The 17,332-nt window shown below is 45.8% G+C and overlaps 2 protein-coding genes across 2 annotated transcripts in view; both read left to right on the forward strand.

Annotated features, from left to right (window-relative positions):
• tcf12 (transcription factor 12) overlaps positions 1–10,035 on the forward strand; it is a gene marked incomplete at its 3' end in the record, with an annotated part of 81,188 nt that extends 71,153 nt beyond the window's left edge. Inside the window, exons 14-20 of the mRNA XM_084436786.1 lie at positions 2,470–2,543; positions 3,628–3,699; positions 4,205–4,396; positions 7,589–7,700; positions 8,267–8,429; positions 9,235–9,467; positions 9,893–10,035. Of these exons, the coding sequence (XP_084292912.1) occupies positions 2,470–2,543; positions 3,628–3,699; positions 4,205–4,396; positions 7,589–7,700; positions 8,267–8,429; positions 9,235–9,467; positions 9,893–10,035 (989 nt within the window). The remainder of the gene's footprint in view (positions 1–2,469; positions 2,544–3,627; positions 3,700–4,204; positions 4,397–7,588; positions 7,701–8,266; positions 8,430–9,234; positions 9,468–9,892) is intronic.
• Positions 10,036–16,169: 6,134 nt separating this feature from the next.
• cgnl1 (cingulin-like 1) overlaps positions 16,170–17,332 on the forward strand; it is a 33,642-nt gene continuing 32,479 nt past the window's right edge. Inside the window, exon 1 of the mRNA XM_084437503.1 lies at positions 16,170–16,305. The gene's annotated coding sequence lies outside the window, so the exon portion shown is untranslated. The remainder of the gene's footprint in view (positions 16,306–17,332) is intronic.

Consider the following 17,332-nt stretch of genomic DNA (forward strand, 5'->3'; position numbering starts at 1 on the left):
GTGGAGGATGGATCAGTGCAAAATCCTATCCTAAACATTACCCCAAGGTCAAGGCCAGATGTTATATTAGTGTTTGTCAGACGCAAACTGACATTATTTATATCCTGGTCCCTGCTCTCTTTCCACACACACACAATTCAAAAATACTATTTTTGGGGAGAAACAGCTAAAATGGGTCCCATTGTACAGTTCAGAGAGCTAACATAAACACCAAACCTCATGAGTAGATTCTGCTACAGTGTTTCTGCTCTACTCTGCTCTGCTCTGTCTCTATTATACTCTGCTCTACTCTGTTTCTACTATATTCTGCTCTGCTCTACTCTGCTCTACTATACTATAATCTGCTCTGCTCTACTCTGTCTCTACTCTGCTCTATTCTACTATACACTGCCCTACTGTACTCTGCTCTACCCTGTATCTACTATACTCTGCTTCTACTATACTCTGCTCTACTCTACTCTGCTCTGTTCTGCTCTAGTATACTATACGCTGCTCTGCTCCACTCTGCTCTACTATAATCTTCTCTACTTTACTATTCTCTGCTCTACTCTTCTCTGCTGTACTCTACTCTACTCTGCTCTACCCTGCTCTACTCTGCTCTGTTGTACTCTACTCTACTCTACTATACTCTGTTGTACTCTACTCTACTCTACTCTACTATACTCTGCTCTGTTGTACTCTACTCTACTCTACTATACTCTGCTCTGTTGTACTCTGCTCTGCTTTACTCTGCTCTACTCTGCTCTACTCTGCTGTATTCTGCTCTACTCTGTTCTGCTCTGTTATACTCTGCTCTACTCTGCTCTGTTCTGATCTACTGTGCTCTACTCTGCTCTGCTCTGCTCTACAGTATGTGGATTGGGTTTGGAATAGCTCCATGGTAATGGAGACCAGATGGTGTACCCAGAGCCCAGTGTTGGAGCTGGCCCACTAACACTCCCTAATATAAATAACCTGGGAGGTTTCCTCATTGTCAGAGTCCATTAACGATACTTGAACTGTTTTCATATATACACCACAAGCTTGGTGTAATGCATCACAGTACCTCCTGTTGTACCCTGTTTGTTTGAAGGAATAGTAGATGGACCAATTTGGCTTTTAAAAAAAGGCTCTTGAATCAAGGGAGAGAATGTGAATCGGAATGTGGTATCTGATTAGCAGATGTGAATCCATTTGTTTCATGCTAATTTATGCCCAATTAGATGCAGTTGATTTATTTTTTTAGGTGCCATAGCATGTTTTATTTGCTAATTATAATTACTTCCACACACAGTAATCCCCCCCTGCTTCATATCAGATTCAGGTTGTTTTTTTTTATAATGGATGGTACGCAGTCTGGGAGAGAAAGGAAATCTTTCCCATATTTGTTTGGATTTCTAGCTGCCCTGTCTTGGTCTTCTTCAGAATTTCAGAAAGGAAAGTTAATTCAGGTCAAGCCTCAGCATCTCTTGGCCATGGATGTCTTGCCAAGTCACGAGCCCCGCAGGACTCGCGTTAACTCTGCTCGTCATGTGATTGGTTTTTGCTGGAGATGCTGGTGTCATGTTCATCCAATGAGGATCAGGTTCAGGGCAGTTAAGAGAACAAGAGCACCAGCGAGAGCTGCTTTGCTGGGATTCTGGAATGTTCTAGTACCTTCTGGAGAGACGTCCATTGTCCAGGAGGAGTCGGGTGCCAGGGGAAGGCGGCCCGTGTCCACGCCAGGCCCCTTATCAGTACTCACATTGTTCCCCGGGAATTTTTAGCCATTAGCTCGTTAACGAGCGGATGTAGCGCGTGTCCCAGGGTGCTCTGGGTGTTGGAGCCGTCCGACCCCTCGCGTCTCATGTTGCAGGATGCTGTCCAGTCGGCAGGAAATGATGCAGGCGAACCCAACGATGACAATACCAATCAGAGAGCAGCAGCAACAGCGCAGAGCAGACAGGATGTGAATAAGTCATTTGTATTGTCATTCATTCACATACAAGTAAACTAACACTGAACTAAATGTCGTTCCTCAATGGGCCAAGGTGCTAACACAAAATATGACAAAGGATTTGTATATTACACTGTATTTTCTGTATTTTGTATTTGCACTGTTTTTGTACTGTTTTTCACTCATGTCTTTGCACCATACTGTCCTGCACCCTATCCTGTCGTCTGCAACAGCGTCTGCCTGAACTCTAGTCTAATCCCTAGTACAGTCTGTGTGAACCATACACATGGCCAATAAGCAGATCTTGAAAACTCGATATACTACACAGAACACATGCGATACAGAACACAAACAGAAACAACACTGCAACGTATATAAACGTAGCCGTGAGAATAATAGATGCAGAGAGAGGATTTTTTGACTGCCTGCTGTGCTGTGCTGTGTCTGTGGAGCAGAGCAGGATGCGCGAGCTGTCCATCGCCAGCCATGTACTGATGACAGGGGGCCTGTTAGGTGGTTAACCAGGACTCTCCTTCCCTCCTCCCTCATCCCAGGTACTAACCAGTGGTCTCGCGCTGGCGGACAGACCCCGTCTTCTCCGAACTATGAGAACTCTCTGCACTCGCTGGTAAGGACCCCCGCCTCCCGTCCTCTCGTCTCCCCTCCCCTCCTCACCCAGCCCAAATATGAGAACTCTCTGGCAAGGACCTCCACCTCCCCTTCTCTCACACCCCCCTCGTGCTGAGCTGGTTTTAATAGACACTCTCACAGTAGATGGGTCGCTCATTGGAAGCCAGGGGTAGCATTACATGGAGATTCCTGCCTGACAAATGTCGTGAGGGAGTGGGATGGTGAGGCGGGAGGGGGCGGCTGAACAATACCCGTCCCTTGGGGCGTGTGTCTCCTGCCATCTGCCCCCAACTCTGCGGCCATAGGTGGGGATAGGGGGAGTGGGGGGGAGCTGGGAGTATGGGTTTAGAGTTATGGGGGCTAGGGGCTTGGCAGCTGTTGCTCCGAACCACTGCTCCAGGATTCCTGCGCTGCCTGCGAGCCAGATCCACAGCCTGGGATCACTTTTCACCCCCCAAACACCCACGTCACACATTCACACCGCTGCGTGCGGGGGTAAATATTTACCCACCAGCTCTGGATGCCACCCGCGATGGGACTTTGATCAAGTCGACCGAACCCGTCCGTGTGGATGGGGAGAGGCTGATTCGGACTGCTAACCTAAACAGGACTTATTTGATACTGACACAATGGCCGGTTACCAACATTTCTGTCTCTTTCTTTCATTCTTTCATTCATTCTACTTCATTCTATATCAATCTGTCTATCCATCTATCTATCCATCTATCTATCTATCTATCTATCTGTCTGTCTGTCTGTCTGTCTGTCTGTCTGTCTGTCTGTCTGTCTGTCTGTCTGTCTGTCTGTCTGTCTGTCTGTCTGTCTATCTCTGTCTGTCTGTCTGTCTGTCTGTCTGTCTGTCTGTCTGTCTGTCTGTCTGTCTGTCTATCTCTGTCTGTCTGTCTGTCTGTCTGTCTGTCTGTCTGTCTGTCTGTCTGTCTGTCTATCTCTGTCTGTCTGTCTGTCTGTCTGTCTGTCTGTCTGTCTATCTCTGTCCCCCTGTATCTCTCTGTAGTATCTGTCAGTCTGTCCTTGATGATCTGCTCTCATGTGCTCTCCTGTCCTGTTTCTGACTTTGCCAGAAAAACAGAGTTCATCAGCAGCTCCATGAGCATCTCCAGGATGCCATGTCATTCTTAAAGGATGTCTGCGAGGTACTCCTGCTCTTTAGATGGAGGCTTTCTTAACCCATCCTGTCTTCCACGCCCTACTTTTGATTCCTCTCACAAGTTTGACTTCAGTTTCCATTGAATAGAAGTTTCACCTTTTTTTCCCTCCATTTTTTGGTGCCGTGGCGTTTTTATATTTCTATTGTTTAAGTCTACTTTGCCATTTCAGCAGTGATCAGCTGAGGAGACGCCATGAGACACTTCACATCAAATTAATAGTCATGGTTCGCAAGAACATTTCTCAGTTAGATTCAGACGTGGACGCGCGTCTGTTCAGATCCCCTCAGGTTGAAATGGCTGTTTGAGTTCTTTCATTTATACATTTGTTATCCATGTGGTGATATTTTTTCCGCCCTAGACCACACCATACAATCACTGTCCTCATTCTGCACTGTAATGTGCTTATATTAAGCTGCTCTGTCCTCTCTCTCTCTTTCCTCCTCCGCCCCTCCTCCTCCCCCTCTCTCTCTATCTCCCTCGGTCCTTGCAGTCTCGGATGGAGGATCGCCTGGACAGACTGGACGACGCAATCCTCGTCCTGCGGAACCACGCGGTGGGCTCCACTGCCAGTCTGCCCGGCGACATACACAGTCTGCTGGGGCAAGCACACAACGGGCCAATGGCAGCCATCGGAGCAAACTTCCCTGCTTCTGGATTGGTTGCCAGCCTGACAGCAGCAATGGTATGAGTTAGCCAACTCAAACAGATGTTCAGATGTTTAGGCTATTGTGTTTCGGAAGTTTAAATACATAAAAGCAAGCACATCAGATATGACTTTTTCTTGTGTGTGTGTGTGTGTGTGTGGGGGGGGGGGGGGTCTGCGTACAGGCATGTGGTTTTACGCCGCGCTTCTCCAAATACACCAATAAACAAGGCCAGGCCACCTGTTCAGAATGAGTCCACTGCCATGTGCAAAAACTGAGCCATTTTCCACAGAGATTAGTTTAACTTAAACTCGCATACTTTCCATATGTGTAATGGCTGGCTCTCCCTCCATTAGCAACGCAGCACATACAGGGGTGAATGAGAAAACCAGGCGAACGAGTTGAAGTTGCGCTCGGGTCTGGAAAGTGTTTGTGTGTAACAGCTCTAGGAGGGCTACAGATAGGTGCTCCTGGGAAAGCAGGGAATGCTGGTCTCGGTGCAAACCCTGATATGTTGGCCCGTCCTCCATCTCAGCTATTTCATTCTGGAGGGGAACGGGGGATTTGAGCACATCTGTAGTGGAAGTTACAACGGAGGACGCCCGGGCTACACTAATCCCTCGGTGATGGGAAAATAATTTGGGGCTTTTTTTTTCATGAAGTTTCTGAATCAGTCCTGGCAGGGGCTGGGATTAAGATCCTCTTGGATTAAACTTCTTTTGCTGAGAAAATGGCTACTTTCAGGTTGATGGGGAGAAGGAGGGGAGGTGCAGAAACATGCTCAGCATTTCCTCAACTCATTTCTCTCTCCTAACCGAAACGTTCACCCACCTCAACCTATGATTAGGTTACTTGCTGAGGAGTAGTATTTGTAAGACTAGTCCTTGAACGGCTTACAGCAGCTTTCTAAAGAACAACAAAACCCCGAAATACATTGGCAACTCCTTAAAGTACATTTTCAGAACCTATGCTTGTTCGAGCTACGATTTGTGTTGAATTCCTGTAGCGTTTGAAGTTCATTAAACAGGATTTAGATGTCTATCTGGCCTTAGTATGAACAGATACTGCTGAAACCAGGGCCACTTCAAAGACATGTTTTACAGGCCTCACAGTATGCTACAGTCTTCTCTGCCAACAATAATTTACAATTTTATTGTATTCTAAATACAGAGTCTGTAATGTTTCTGGTTTGTTACAGTTGCTGAGCCCTCTAGAGAGAAGCGAATGTCCTAGTGAACCATGTGTTTTTCATTCATGGGGCATTTTGGTTTTGCGGTACTTGGAAATCTCAAGGTAGTATTTTCTGGTCTGCGACAAAACTTTTTTTTCTTTCCCTCTGCTTTTTGAGGTTCCCTCATGGCTGAGTTCAGAATGGAGAGCTTGTTATAGAGTGTAGGGGAATGGTTATGGCTTGGATACAGACGCACCAATCCAACCTCAAAAAACGAAGGGCGACTGTTGCGTTGCCTCACGTCCCCTGTGTCGGGGGCAAAAAAAAGTTGCGTTTGAAACCCCCCGACAGACCGGGCCGATAATCAGCCGTCGTGAACATTGTAAGTGTCGGTGGCCTGAGTTGGTGCGGTGTGTCCCTCATCGCTCTGATTTGCTGTTACAGAAGTTACCGGAGTGACCTGCAGTAGCCCGTCTCCTAGTACTGAAACACATTATTAAAGAGACAGACGGAAAGAGAGGGTGTCGTGTCTGTGTTGACATAGAGCTTCCCCTGTGGGAAAGCGTCCTCTCAGACTGCTGCTCAGACAGACCTGCTCAGAGAAGCCTCGGCACACCACAGCCACAGGCTTTCACTCCGGCCTGAATCCTTCTCCCCCCCCCCCCCAACACACACACACACACACCTCCCCTTCTTTCACTTTAACAACCCAGGAAACATGAATGGCTGGAAGCGTGCGTCTGAGGCCACAGCGAGCCTCCTCCTCAGCTGTATGCTAATCAGGCCCAGCTAGGGAAAATGGCAGCCTTCTTCCCCTGGCCAGAACCCCAGCTCCCCTCCTCCTGCTCCAGACAAAGAGAGCTGTTTGGACACCTGTTGAGAACGCAGCGGAGATTAGCGTACTGGCGGAGTAGGGGGGAGGCGACCGGGGCCGGCGGGGCTGACGGAGGCCAGTAATGCCTGGGGGGGGGGGGGGGGGGGGGTCACATTCCGTCAGAAAACGGGAAGATGTCATCCATCCGCACCCCCCTCCCCTCCCCTGCGCTCTCCGCCTCCCGGGCTTCTCAGAAGTGAAACCAGATATCTGGGGAACATGTGGTAAACCTGAGAGGAGGGGCCGGCGCCGAATGGCGGGAGAAGTTTGGTTTACTATGAAGGCGGAGGCCGGAACAGGGAACGTGTGCCTCGAGCCAGAGACGGAGGGGGATAATACTCATCCTGAATAATGTCAGACCGCAATGGACTATGAGTTTTCCCTGAGATGCAGCGTTAACACAACAGAAAGAAGAGATAAGAGGATGGGTTTTCACGTTTTACTACAAAGACGATAGTCGTTTGTAAAAATCACACGTTGTTCCCTTCTTCAGATATCCATTATGCAACAGATGACGGTGAAGCCCAGCACTAAAGCACCCCCAAGTGTTGGGAGGATGAGACTGGATCAAGTCAGAAATTGCAAACTATAATAACTATAGACTTGCATTTGATTTGTTGGACTAGCTCAAAATATGGACAAATATGATTGTAAAACAGGCAAGTGGTCAAACAATTTACTTTTAGTAAGTGTGATAAATGCATATAAAAAACAAATATCACAACATCTGTCACTGCTGCCTTCCCAGTGATTTATGTGTATGTGCGATAAAGAATGTGCCTCATCCTTGACCAGCAGATCTCTCAGCCCGGCTCTACGTCATCCTTTCATTTCTGAACCACGTTCCATTTTAACCTGAAGGTCAGTCCGAAGTGAAGTTGAAAAGAAACACTTCCCTCTCTCTCTGCTTTAGAAGTCTGGGAGATCTGATTCACAGGGACGTTTGTGGTCTGTTTGAATGTGGTTGTTCTGTGAATACTTTCACTCCTCCGAGCCTGTCGCACTCAGCCCAGATGTAGATGTGGTCCTGCGCCACTCTAACGGTATCCTACCCCCTCCTCCTTCTCCTCCCTCTCCTTCTCCTCCTCTCCCTCCTCCTTCTCCTCCCTCTCCTTCTCCTCCTCTCCCTCCTCCTTCTCCTCCTCTCCCTCCTCTTCCCTCCTCCTCCTCTGTGTTTGGTAACAGGGTGGAGCCCACCGCGAGGACGCAGGCAGTCTGACCAGCAGTCACGGAGGCCTGGTGGGCAGTGGGCCCACCTCCAGCGCTGAGCTCAACCACCAAGTGGAAACCTTCAGAGGTCAGAGACTCACATACTAACATGACGGTGATGCAATCTGAAGACTTGAGAGGCAGGACTCTCCGTGTGCAGTAATGCTTCATGCCGGGCTCACACTACAGGATTTTTGGGGCGACTTATCCCTGATTCACCCCTCCCAACAATCGGAGGAGAAATCTGGTCTGGAATGTTGATCAGTACCGATGTTCAGCCCAGATTATCTTGAAATGTGAGGGGTTTACAGATCGTATCGTATACCTCCCGATTGGCTCGCAGAAAAATGTTTGATATTTAGATTGTTACGTCACTAGCGAGATGGAGACCAGTGGTTCGTTGCTCCCTCGGGCACGATAATATCCTGTAGTGTGTGATGAGACATTATTTTCAAATCTTGTCGTGTGCGCATGTTTGAGATTCCCGAGAAGAACGTCTGTTAAGATTCTCCTTATGTGCGAGATGCAACCCGATTTCGACATCGGTTAGGAGTTTTTTAAATCCTGTAGTATGAACCTGGCATTAGTGATCCAGGTCTTAAATCAGGGAGTTGTGATGCAATGTTACACATTAACGCGCTGACGTTGGCCCAGGTCTGGCCGCAGGTCTGGCCGGCCAGGTGGCCGCTGCCCTGGAGCTGAAGATGGAGAGCCACGACAAGGACGCTCACAACAACCACTCCTCCGACGACCTGAAATCAGACGACGAGAGCGACAGAAGGGACATCAAGACCCCCAGAGGAGGCACCCGGACCAGGTAAACAACCCCGCTGGCACACGCACGCACGCACACACACACACACACACACATACACGCACACCAAATGGCCTCCTGGAATCCTATATGTCCTCAAATGTGTCTGGAGTCAAGTGGCTCATTGACACCACACTAGTGAAAGTAACTGAAACCCTGCCAGCTTGACCTGAGTCTGACCACCGCTAGCTTGACCTCATGCTGCGGTTCCAGTTGTATTGGAAACATTGGGTTTCCTGAGTTCTACATCAAATACGTCTCCTGAACTCAGTTTTCCGCCATTTTACTCAGGGGAGAAAATCAACCGCAACTTCATCAACATCAGCTGCTGACGTCAAATCAAGATGGCTACTCTGCATCAAAAGTGAAAGCTGTAATAAGACTCTTAGCGTTTCTGTCTCATTTGTGTCTCTTAAAATCAGTCGTACACACAGTACTGTCCAACTCTTATCAGTGGACAATGTTACTACGGTGTTCATATGCGCAAAATAATGCATAGTGTGTTGTTATCAACTCATAGCGCTAACAATGGCTAACTTGGCTAGAACTACAAAGATGGGGCGAAAGAGGGTCTTTCGTGTTTTTTGGCCTTTTGTTTCTGTTTTTCTTTCATTTAACCGGGATATAACGTTGTCCCGGGTGCCAAATCCCTACCTCTGATACAACTGCAACGCAGATCGGTCTCACTACTGCGCGGCTTGACCTCAGTCTCACCACCGCACAGCTTAGCTCGACCTCAGTCTCCACCTCAGCCTCAGTCTGACCCCAGCCTCACCACCGCGCCCTGCCGGCCTCTCTCCCTCTGCAGCAGCATCAACGAGGACGAGGACCTGAACCCGGAGCAGAAGGCGGAGCGCGAGCGCGAGAGGAGGATGGCCAACAACGCCCGCGAGCGCCTGAGGGTGCGGGACATCAACGAGGCGTTCAAGGAGCTGGGCCGCATGGTCCAGCTGCACCTGAAGAGCGAGAAGCCCCAGACCAAGCTGCTGATCCTGCACCAGGCCGTGGCCGTCATACTCAGCCTGGAGCAGCAAGTCAGAGGTGAGGGGGCTCTCTTCACGGTCTCTCCACAGACCACACACCTATGTGTGTGGTCTCCACAGACCACACACATACCAGGTCTCTTCACGGTCTCTCCACAGACCACACACTCATACCAGGTCTCTTCAGGTCTCTCCACAGACCACACACTCATACCAGGTCTCTTCACGGTCCCCCACAGACCACACACTGATACCAGACAGGGTAGTGACGTAGTACAAGTGTCATTAAGGATTAAGAACACATATATTACATTAGACTACATTACAGTCATTTAGTGGACGATTTTATGCAAAGCCACTTACAATAATTGCATTTAACGTACTGTAGGTAGTCAGTGTACTGCTACTTGCTACAACTCACAAGTGCACCTCCCTTCTAAACAAGTGATGGCATCCACCCATCTTTTTCCCACACGCCTACAGAGCGCAACCTGAACCCCAAAGCAGCCTGCCTTAAGAGGAGGGAAGAGGAGAAGGTGTCCGGGGCGTCCGGGGACCCGCAGCAGGCCCACTCGGCGGTCCACCCTGCCCACTCCGATGCCTCCAACCCCATGGGCCACCTCTGAGCAGCCGTCAGGTACAGTAGACCCCCCCCCCCCCCCCCCAGAGACCCACCACACACTCTGTCACAGTGCTCACTGTTGAGGGGATTGCTGTGCGAACAAAGAAATTAAGGTACTATCTGTGTCCCTCAATCAGTAACGTTTGGCAAAGGTTGTAGGTTAAAAAGATTAGGTTCTGTGACATTATTCCTATAGCTACAGCTCTGATTTATTATTATTATTATTATTTATTCCTGTTTGTTCCCTTCCAGATCAAAGTGATCCAGATCAATTCTGTAAGATAAGAGTCTGGGACCTTGCTTTCCCAATGACAGACAGGACTCACAGTGTGTGACACAAATCGGAGGAGACAGACCACTTGAAGCCTAACTCCAGACTAACAGTCCTGAGATTGAAGACGAGCCCCGCGCCCAGGCCCCCGTGACGGTGGCCCTCAGCAAAATTCTGCCCACCAGAAAAACTTCAGCACATATCACTGTCTGCAAGCAGCGTGTCGCATCTGAACAATCAGAGACTGTCGCGATCTCCTCCACCCCCCATGTGGAAGTTGCCTTGTGCCTAAACTGAATTGACGAATGCATTGTAACAGCAATTGTTTTTGTTTGTTTGTTTTGTATTATTTTTTCTATTTATTATGTTACTGAGCTATAAAGTCTATGTCTAAAGGGAAAGTTATTACATTTGCTTTGAGAAGCCCGTGGCTCTTCAGTTGACCTACAGTTTGCCGGTGTCACTTATACTTTATAGCCGAGCTGCCCACCATACAGTAGCTGGTCGTGGGCCAGCCTGAGCTAAGAGAACCATACTCAGGCACTGAGAAAGATGCAAATTAATATATGTTTATGCCCAACTGCAAATTAATTGGCGGCTCTGAGTGCTCAAAAGACTTGTGTCCCATTTGAAGAAAAAAAAAGATGATATATTATTTATATTTATTTTCTATTCATTCCACAATTAACAGCATGTCTAACCAAAACTACCTACTCATGTATCTGTTTAGTTTAGATCAGTCTCTCTGTTACTGAACATGAGTGTGAGCTCAGCAGTGGGACAACAGGCTCTAGTACATTAGCTGGAACACTAGTATCTCTGTTGTGAAGGTGACGAAGCTGTGGCAAACTCTAGTTTTCCTGAAAGGTCGACAACAGGCTTATCGTGTTTATTCTCCGTAGTGAGCAGGTCAGATACAGAGAGCAAAACATTGACCTTAGCATTCCCTGCATACTTCTTAGTGTCTTAACTAAAGGAAGAAAGGGGGATTTCACTGCCTGTTGATTCCTTTGCCATATAGTGTTAAATGTAAACAATTACATATTTCTGATATTGCAGTTTGTTTTCTATGTTAGCGTTTGGTCTCTGGTTAGCTGAACAGCCGTGGTCATGCTTGGGACTTCTGCCTGAAGTCTCTCTTGTTTGTGATTGCCTAGTGCTGTCGTATTATCAGAGATATTCTAGTGATGAAGTAGAATCAGAAACGATGACCACAATATCACCTGGCCTGAATTAACGTATCGCTTTATTTTCTTTCTGTTGATAATAACTAAAGAAATAAAAGTAACAAAAAGCATTATTCAAAGTAATCACAAGTTATGTTAATGTGTAACTCTATACAAATCATTTCTCTAGGCTTCATTGTAATGCATATGTCCGGTGTGAAGTAGCAGAGAGAAATTCTTCTAAAAGTTATTTAGAATGGCTTGTTTTGATCCATCCAGGCAGTGAAGTACTTGTTCCAGCGTGTGGATGTGAGGGTGAGCAGAAAGGCTAGACTAGATGCTTCATGAATTCACATAATGGTTGGTCCTGCAGACTGATGGTGCAACGATAAACAAAAGCAGTTTTGAGCTGGATTTATTTTATGTTTGAGGAAAAAGAACATTTTGTCACCGCTTTAATTTGTTTCAAATCTGTGTGCATGCTTACTTTTCTCCTTTTTTAAAGTCTCCTTTTGGTCTTAATTCTTGCTTTATATTCCATTTATTTCTTTGTATACTGTCTTCCATTATTCCCCACCCTTAAAACAAGGCTGCCACATCCAGCAGGAGTGTTCTGTAAAAATAGAACAAAGATGCCGTTGAATTCCACCCCAAGAGTTTGATTTTACAACAACACTCATTTGTGATATACTTGGGACACGTTTATTGTCATGTTTCCTCTGACTGCATGTGGCCTTGTTGTTCATCTCAGTATTCATGAGCTTGTATTCATGTTACTGGCAGACTCTGATTGAGGTTATAATGTATGTCACCGCCTGCTCGCATTTCCCTACCTTTTCATTTCCTTTGCTCCTCTGTTGGCTTTGTAAGACTTTGCTGTATTCCCAGATGCTTTCCATCGTATAATATATGAATAAGAAAAAAAAAACAAGAAAAAAACATTTGGCTTATTTTTCACTGTAGTTAGTCTTTTATACAATAATATTGTAAGAACATTTCTTGAATTCTAAATATTACTCTTTCTAGATTTTTGAAATCAAAAGTTTTGAGTAAAAAGTTTCTTACTTTATTTTACTATATTAGATAGTAAAAATGTACGGTTATTTACCATAACCTGTCCATTATTATCTGAGATTTACAACTAGCATCCTGAGAACATAGTAGGGGTTGTAGCTCAGTCTAGTATGTGGTGTTGTATGAGCTCCAGGTTCCTGAAGATGTGCTCTCCATCTTGGTTTTCAGTCTCCATTGTTGGTTGATAAAAGATTTGTACTTGTGTCAAATAATTCAAGGTATTGTTGATGCACATCAAAAACCAGCAGAGAGAAGTTGAACTTTCTGTTTCTGTAACAGAAATCACAATATGTATATAACATTTATGTAGCAATAAATGTGCCATCTTTTTTTAACACAATTGTATGTGCATTTATTTCCCTTTCTGGGTGACACCAGTCTTTCTGTTTCCCCATCTTTTCCTTTCTTGTTGTCTCCATGCGGTTTTGTGATTGTTCTCTGAAATGACCTGTGCTGATGGGATGCGTTAAATGGGATGAAGCACCATAGTGTTTTCATGGAATCTCTTGAATCTTCCTTCCTGGTTTCTCTCACAAGACTTTTCTACAGTGGATCTAGGCCAAATGAGGAACTCTGTAAAAGAGTGTGTTTTATAGTATGTAACTCATTTTTAAAATACTATCAGTGGACCATTGTAGTCTGTATGAAAAGTACTATGGAATATATATGTTTCTATTTTTAATAAAGTGTGATAGCGGCGAACATCTGTAGTCCCAAAGTATTGTTTTCTTTTCAAGTACATAATTAGTCAATCCGCTCAACTGTGTCTCTTAATCATGCTGATTAAAGACAGGATGCAGATAGGATGATCAAGTGGAAAATCAAACGTGAACACAAATGATCTGTGTATCCCGAAGTTTAAATAGCCAACACATTTCCTGTAAACAAAGCAAATAGCAGATTACAAAGAAAGACATGAAAACAAGGATGTTTACAGTGTATCAGAAGATATTGTTGGCCGTCCACTTGATAACTGAAAAGTCATCTGCACATGCATTGTTTGAACTGTGACGTACTGTAAGTCAGTCTTACTTGTCCAATTAAAATAGAACTTAAATCCCAGAGGTTGCGTCTGAGGCCCAGAACATCTGCAGAGCATTATCCTTCTGCATGTGAGTGTGAGAGAACTAATTTCCTGACAGGTTGTTCAGTGCTCTGATAGACGTGACTGTCAGAAGAGCAATCGCTGACTGACATAAATTATGTGGCCAGCTCAGGGATGTAAATCATGAGTGTCTTCTCATCTTTCAAAACACTTCATCTGAAATTATATATATATATATAAGAAGAGTGGCAATGGAACACAATGGATATGGAGGAGTGAAATCATGGTCAAGTTTGACCTGTGTGTATGTGTGTGTGTGTGTGTGTGTGTGTGTGTGTGTGTGTGTGTGTGTGTGTGTGTGTGTGTGTGTGTGTGTGCGCACGCGCGTTTGTGCATGTGTGTGTTTATTCTCTCTGCTTTTATCATGCCCTGAAGTGTTTATCCGCGGTCAGCATGTTTTCTAAAAGAGTGGGACCACCATGTTTGAAAACTGACTTCCTGTGGGTCTGGCCTGCCTGTGAGTGAGCCACAGTGGGCCTACTGACAGACAGATCGGAAGCTTTTATGTCTCTGGAGACTAGCCAAAGGGCCTACAGCCATGCTGAGGATCCCAAGAATATCTGTCTGTCTGTCTCCAGTATCTCTGTATGTCTGTTTGTTGTTCTGTTGGTCAGTCAGTTGGTGCCTGTCTGTCTGTTGGTTTTTTGTTCCTCGTTACAAGGATGTTCTCTCTGTAAGGCTTTTCTGACCTTTTAGCCGTCATCGGTTCTTGTCTGATCCCAGATGACCCATTGAGCAATTATTCTATCTGTTTCCTGTACTGTATTACAAACAAGATCTCTTGTCTGTGAACATAACCCATCCCATCTAGATACACAGATCAGCGAGTCGTAAGCAGGAAGGTGATCCGTCAAGAATTTCATGGAAAAAGGTACAAAACATGCAATAACACCGCAAAACATAAGACAAACACACGCACACATAGGCTACTGTACACACAAATGCTCATACATGTAGACAGACAGACGGACACACACACACACACACACACAACACAATCACATGAGTCAAAACCTGACCGTGACTTCACTCCACATGCTCATTGTGTGGGTTCCATCGCCACCCTAGAGCGGTTGCAGTTCCCTCATCCGGAGCTGGACAGCGCACTCTACTGAGCATGCTCGGAGGTCCCAGCTGCGGCGTCTCCGCGGAGAACAGAGCCCCCATTGTGTGCTGCTGCTGTAACACGACGCAGGGCCGGGGGCTCAGATTAAAGGCTGCGGTGCTGTAGTCCTACGCTCCTCTCGCCCCCCCCGACACAGAAATGAAAACACAGCGGCCGGGTCACAACAAAGGGAGGAGTGGTGAGGGGGGCGGCTGGGGCCTCAAATAGAATGTGGGCTGATGCCCTTTGCTGTCCTCCTGACGAGGCCCATGAAAGAACTTTGATTTTGAAATTCATTCATGTCCTTGCGGGGGTGAGGCGATGAAACGCTGTGGACTTCGGCTGTCTGTGGTGTCAAACAAGGACACGGATGTTTCTCTCTCAAGGCCCAGAACAGCAGGAGAGATCGAGTGATGCTAGCTATCCTCATTACTGTTGTACCTTTAAGTTGTGATGTGATGTACTACTGTGATGTCAACTTGTTCAAATAGACTATTAGATACAGAACAATAGCCTACGTTACATGGTTCCAACTTTATGTGAAGTCAGAAAACAATTAGCTAGGCCTATTATTATTATTATTAATAATATGTTCTAATAACTGTCTTGTTTTGTCATTTCACATTTTCTCATTGTCATTCTGTAGGCGATAGGCTAAGAGATTTGTGTTTATTGTAAGTGTCTGCAGGCCCCTCTGGTACAATATTAGGCTATGTATATCTCATATTGCAAGTGGGTCGTGATTATCCACTAGATGACGCTATCGGGCAGAGCTTTGCAAAGTAGCTTCATCTACATATCGGCTACATACCATATGGACCAACTCATGCTTCTCTGCGTGTCATGCTGTTTGTTTGGTGTACCCGATGATTTTCCTTTGGTTAATGTTGACTATCATATTTAGAGTTGGAAACAAAACAAATAGTCCAGAATTGTGACATTTTAAAATAACCATTAGTTTGATTGTTCCAGTGATCATGTAAAAGAAATGTGATTACGTTTTGTGATCGTCTGGTAGGCCTAATATTTAGGGTTGCAAAACTTCATACATAGGCCTATTTGATTTCGTTAGATCAAAGGATATTTGATTGGTCTAATACACAGCACCTGTTGAAGCGACGCGCTACACTATAACCTGTAGGCTACGTCTGTACAGTGTTGCACATTCAGGGATACTTTGTCAAACAGGTTGACCAACTTACTTACCAGTTGTGCGGTAGTTTGTGCCTCGTTAGTGCTGAGCCTAGATCTGCCTGCGCCATTTGACTGTAAGTTCAAAGTCCAGGTTTACATGAATAAAACTGATTTTGGGTCAGTGTTTGGAGGTTCAGGATTGTGAAAGAGTTTGGCAGTTCAGATGGGCGGGTTTGTGGGGTTCTTAGCAGGGGGCGGGGCTTAGACGTGTTTAGGCGTCCTTCAGAACTGTACTAACTCAGAGAATAGAACAAATTAATTTAGACAAATCCAGTGGAATATGGCACTTTCCTAAATCGCAAAACTAACTACTATTTTTGGACACCAATTGTTTGCATATTGAACGAAAATCGACGCTGGTAAGTGACTTGTTTTGCTTCTTGTCCTACTTTACTATTCAACAATAATAGCTTAATCCTCGAAGTGTCAGACTGAGCGTGGGAACTTCTCTGGTCTGCGGCAGCATTTCAGGATTAGTTACATTTTTATGTTGATACATGCAGCTCAAAGTGAACTCAAATCACCCGGAAAGAGGAGCTCTAAAGATTTTAGGATAATGAGCTAGCGAGGAAGATGCTGACCAGTGGACTGAGCCACCTGTTGTACCCAGAGCATCAGGAGGTGATCAGGCAGGCAGACAGCACAGCCTGAAGTTTGACTAATTTTGCGGTTGTTCTCGTTAGCTTTCTCAATGGTCTATGAGTGTATAACCACTCTTGCATCATCTATGCGCTTTAGTTTCATGCATTTGATTCGTATGAATTCTGCGTGCGTGTAGCCTACGTGTTTTTTGTGTGTGCCCACACGTCTTACATAGGCTACTTGCGTGCACGCTGTAAGTTATTCTTCAATCTTCACCCCAGAGAAAATTCCTTGAAGTCACCTCTGGAAAAAGTCCACTCACATCTTCTCAGCCTTTCAGCTGGTGTTTCCTTCCTACATGTAACTTGACCCGGTTTGCATAGCCGATGTTTATTCCCGAACCCAATTGTTTACTGTACATAAACTGTGTAATAATTAATCAGCTAACGTGCCCTACTTTGCATCAAATGTAGTGCATGATAGATTACCCCTGGTTTATGAGAAAACTCAAACAGTACAGTAACAGTCCGAGAGGCCTTTATGACTGTAAACTCTTTTGTTGTCGTATTTAATCTGGGATCAAGTCGTCCTGAAATGCTCCCTGGTCCGTCATTGTAGTCTTTTGCAGGCCAAGATACTGTATTGTGATAGCAGGACAGCCGTGACGCAGAAAACCAGTCTGTGCACATATATATGCTATATAGGCTATAGATTGTTCTCCCTCTTTTCTTTGCTCTGGGAAAGATCAAAGGCAGGGCCTTGACATCCTAGCCTGCTGTCGGAGCGCTGACCTTTGCTCTGAGG

The sequence above is a fragment of the Borostomias antarcticus genome, assembly GCF_949987555.1.
Source record: "Borostomias antarcticus genome assembly, chromosome: 4".
Classification (NCBI taxonomy): Eukaryota; Metazoa; Chordata; class Actinopteri; order Stomiiformes; family Stomiidae; genus Borostomias; species Borostomias antarcticus.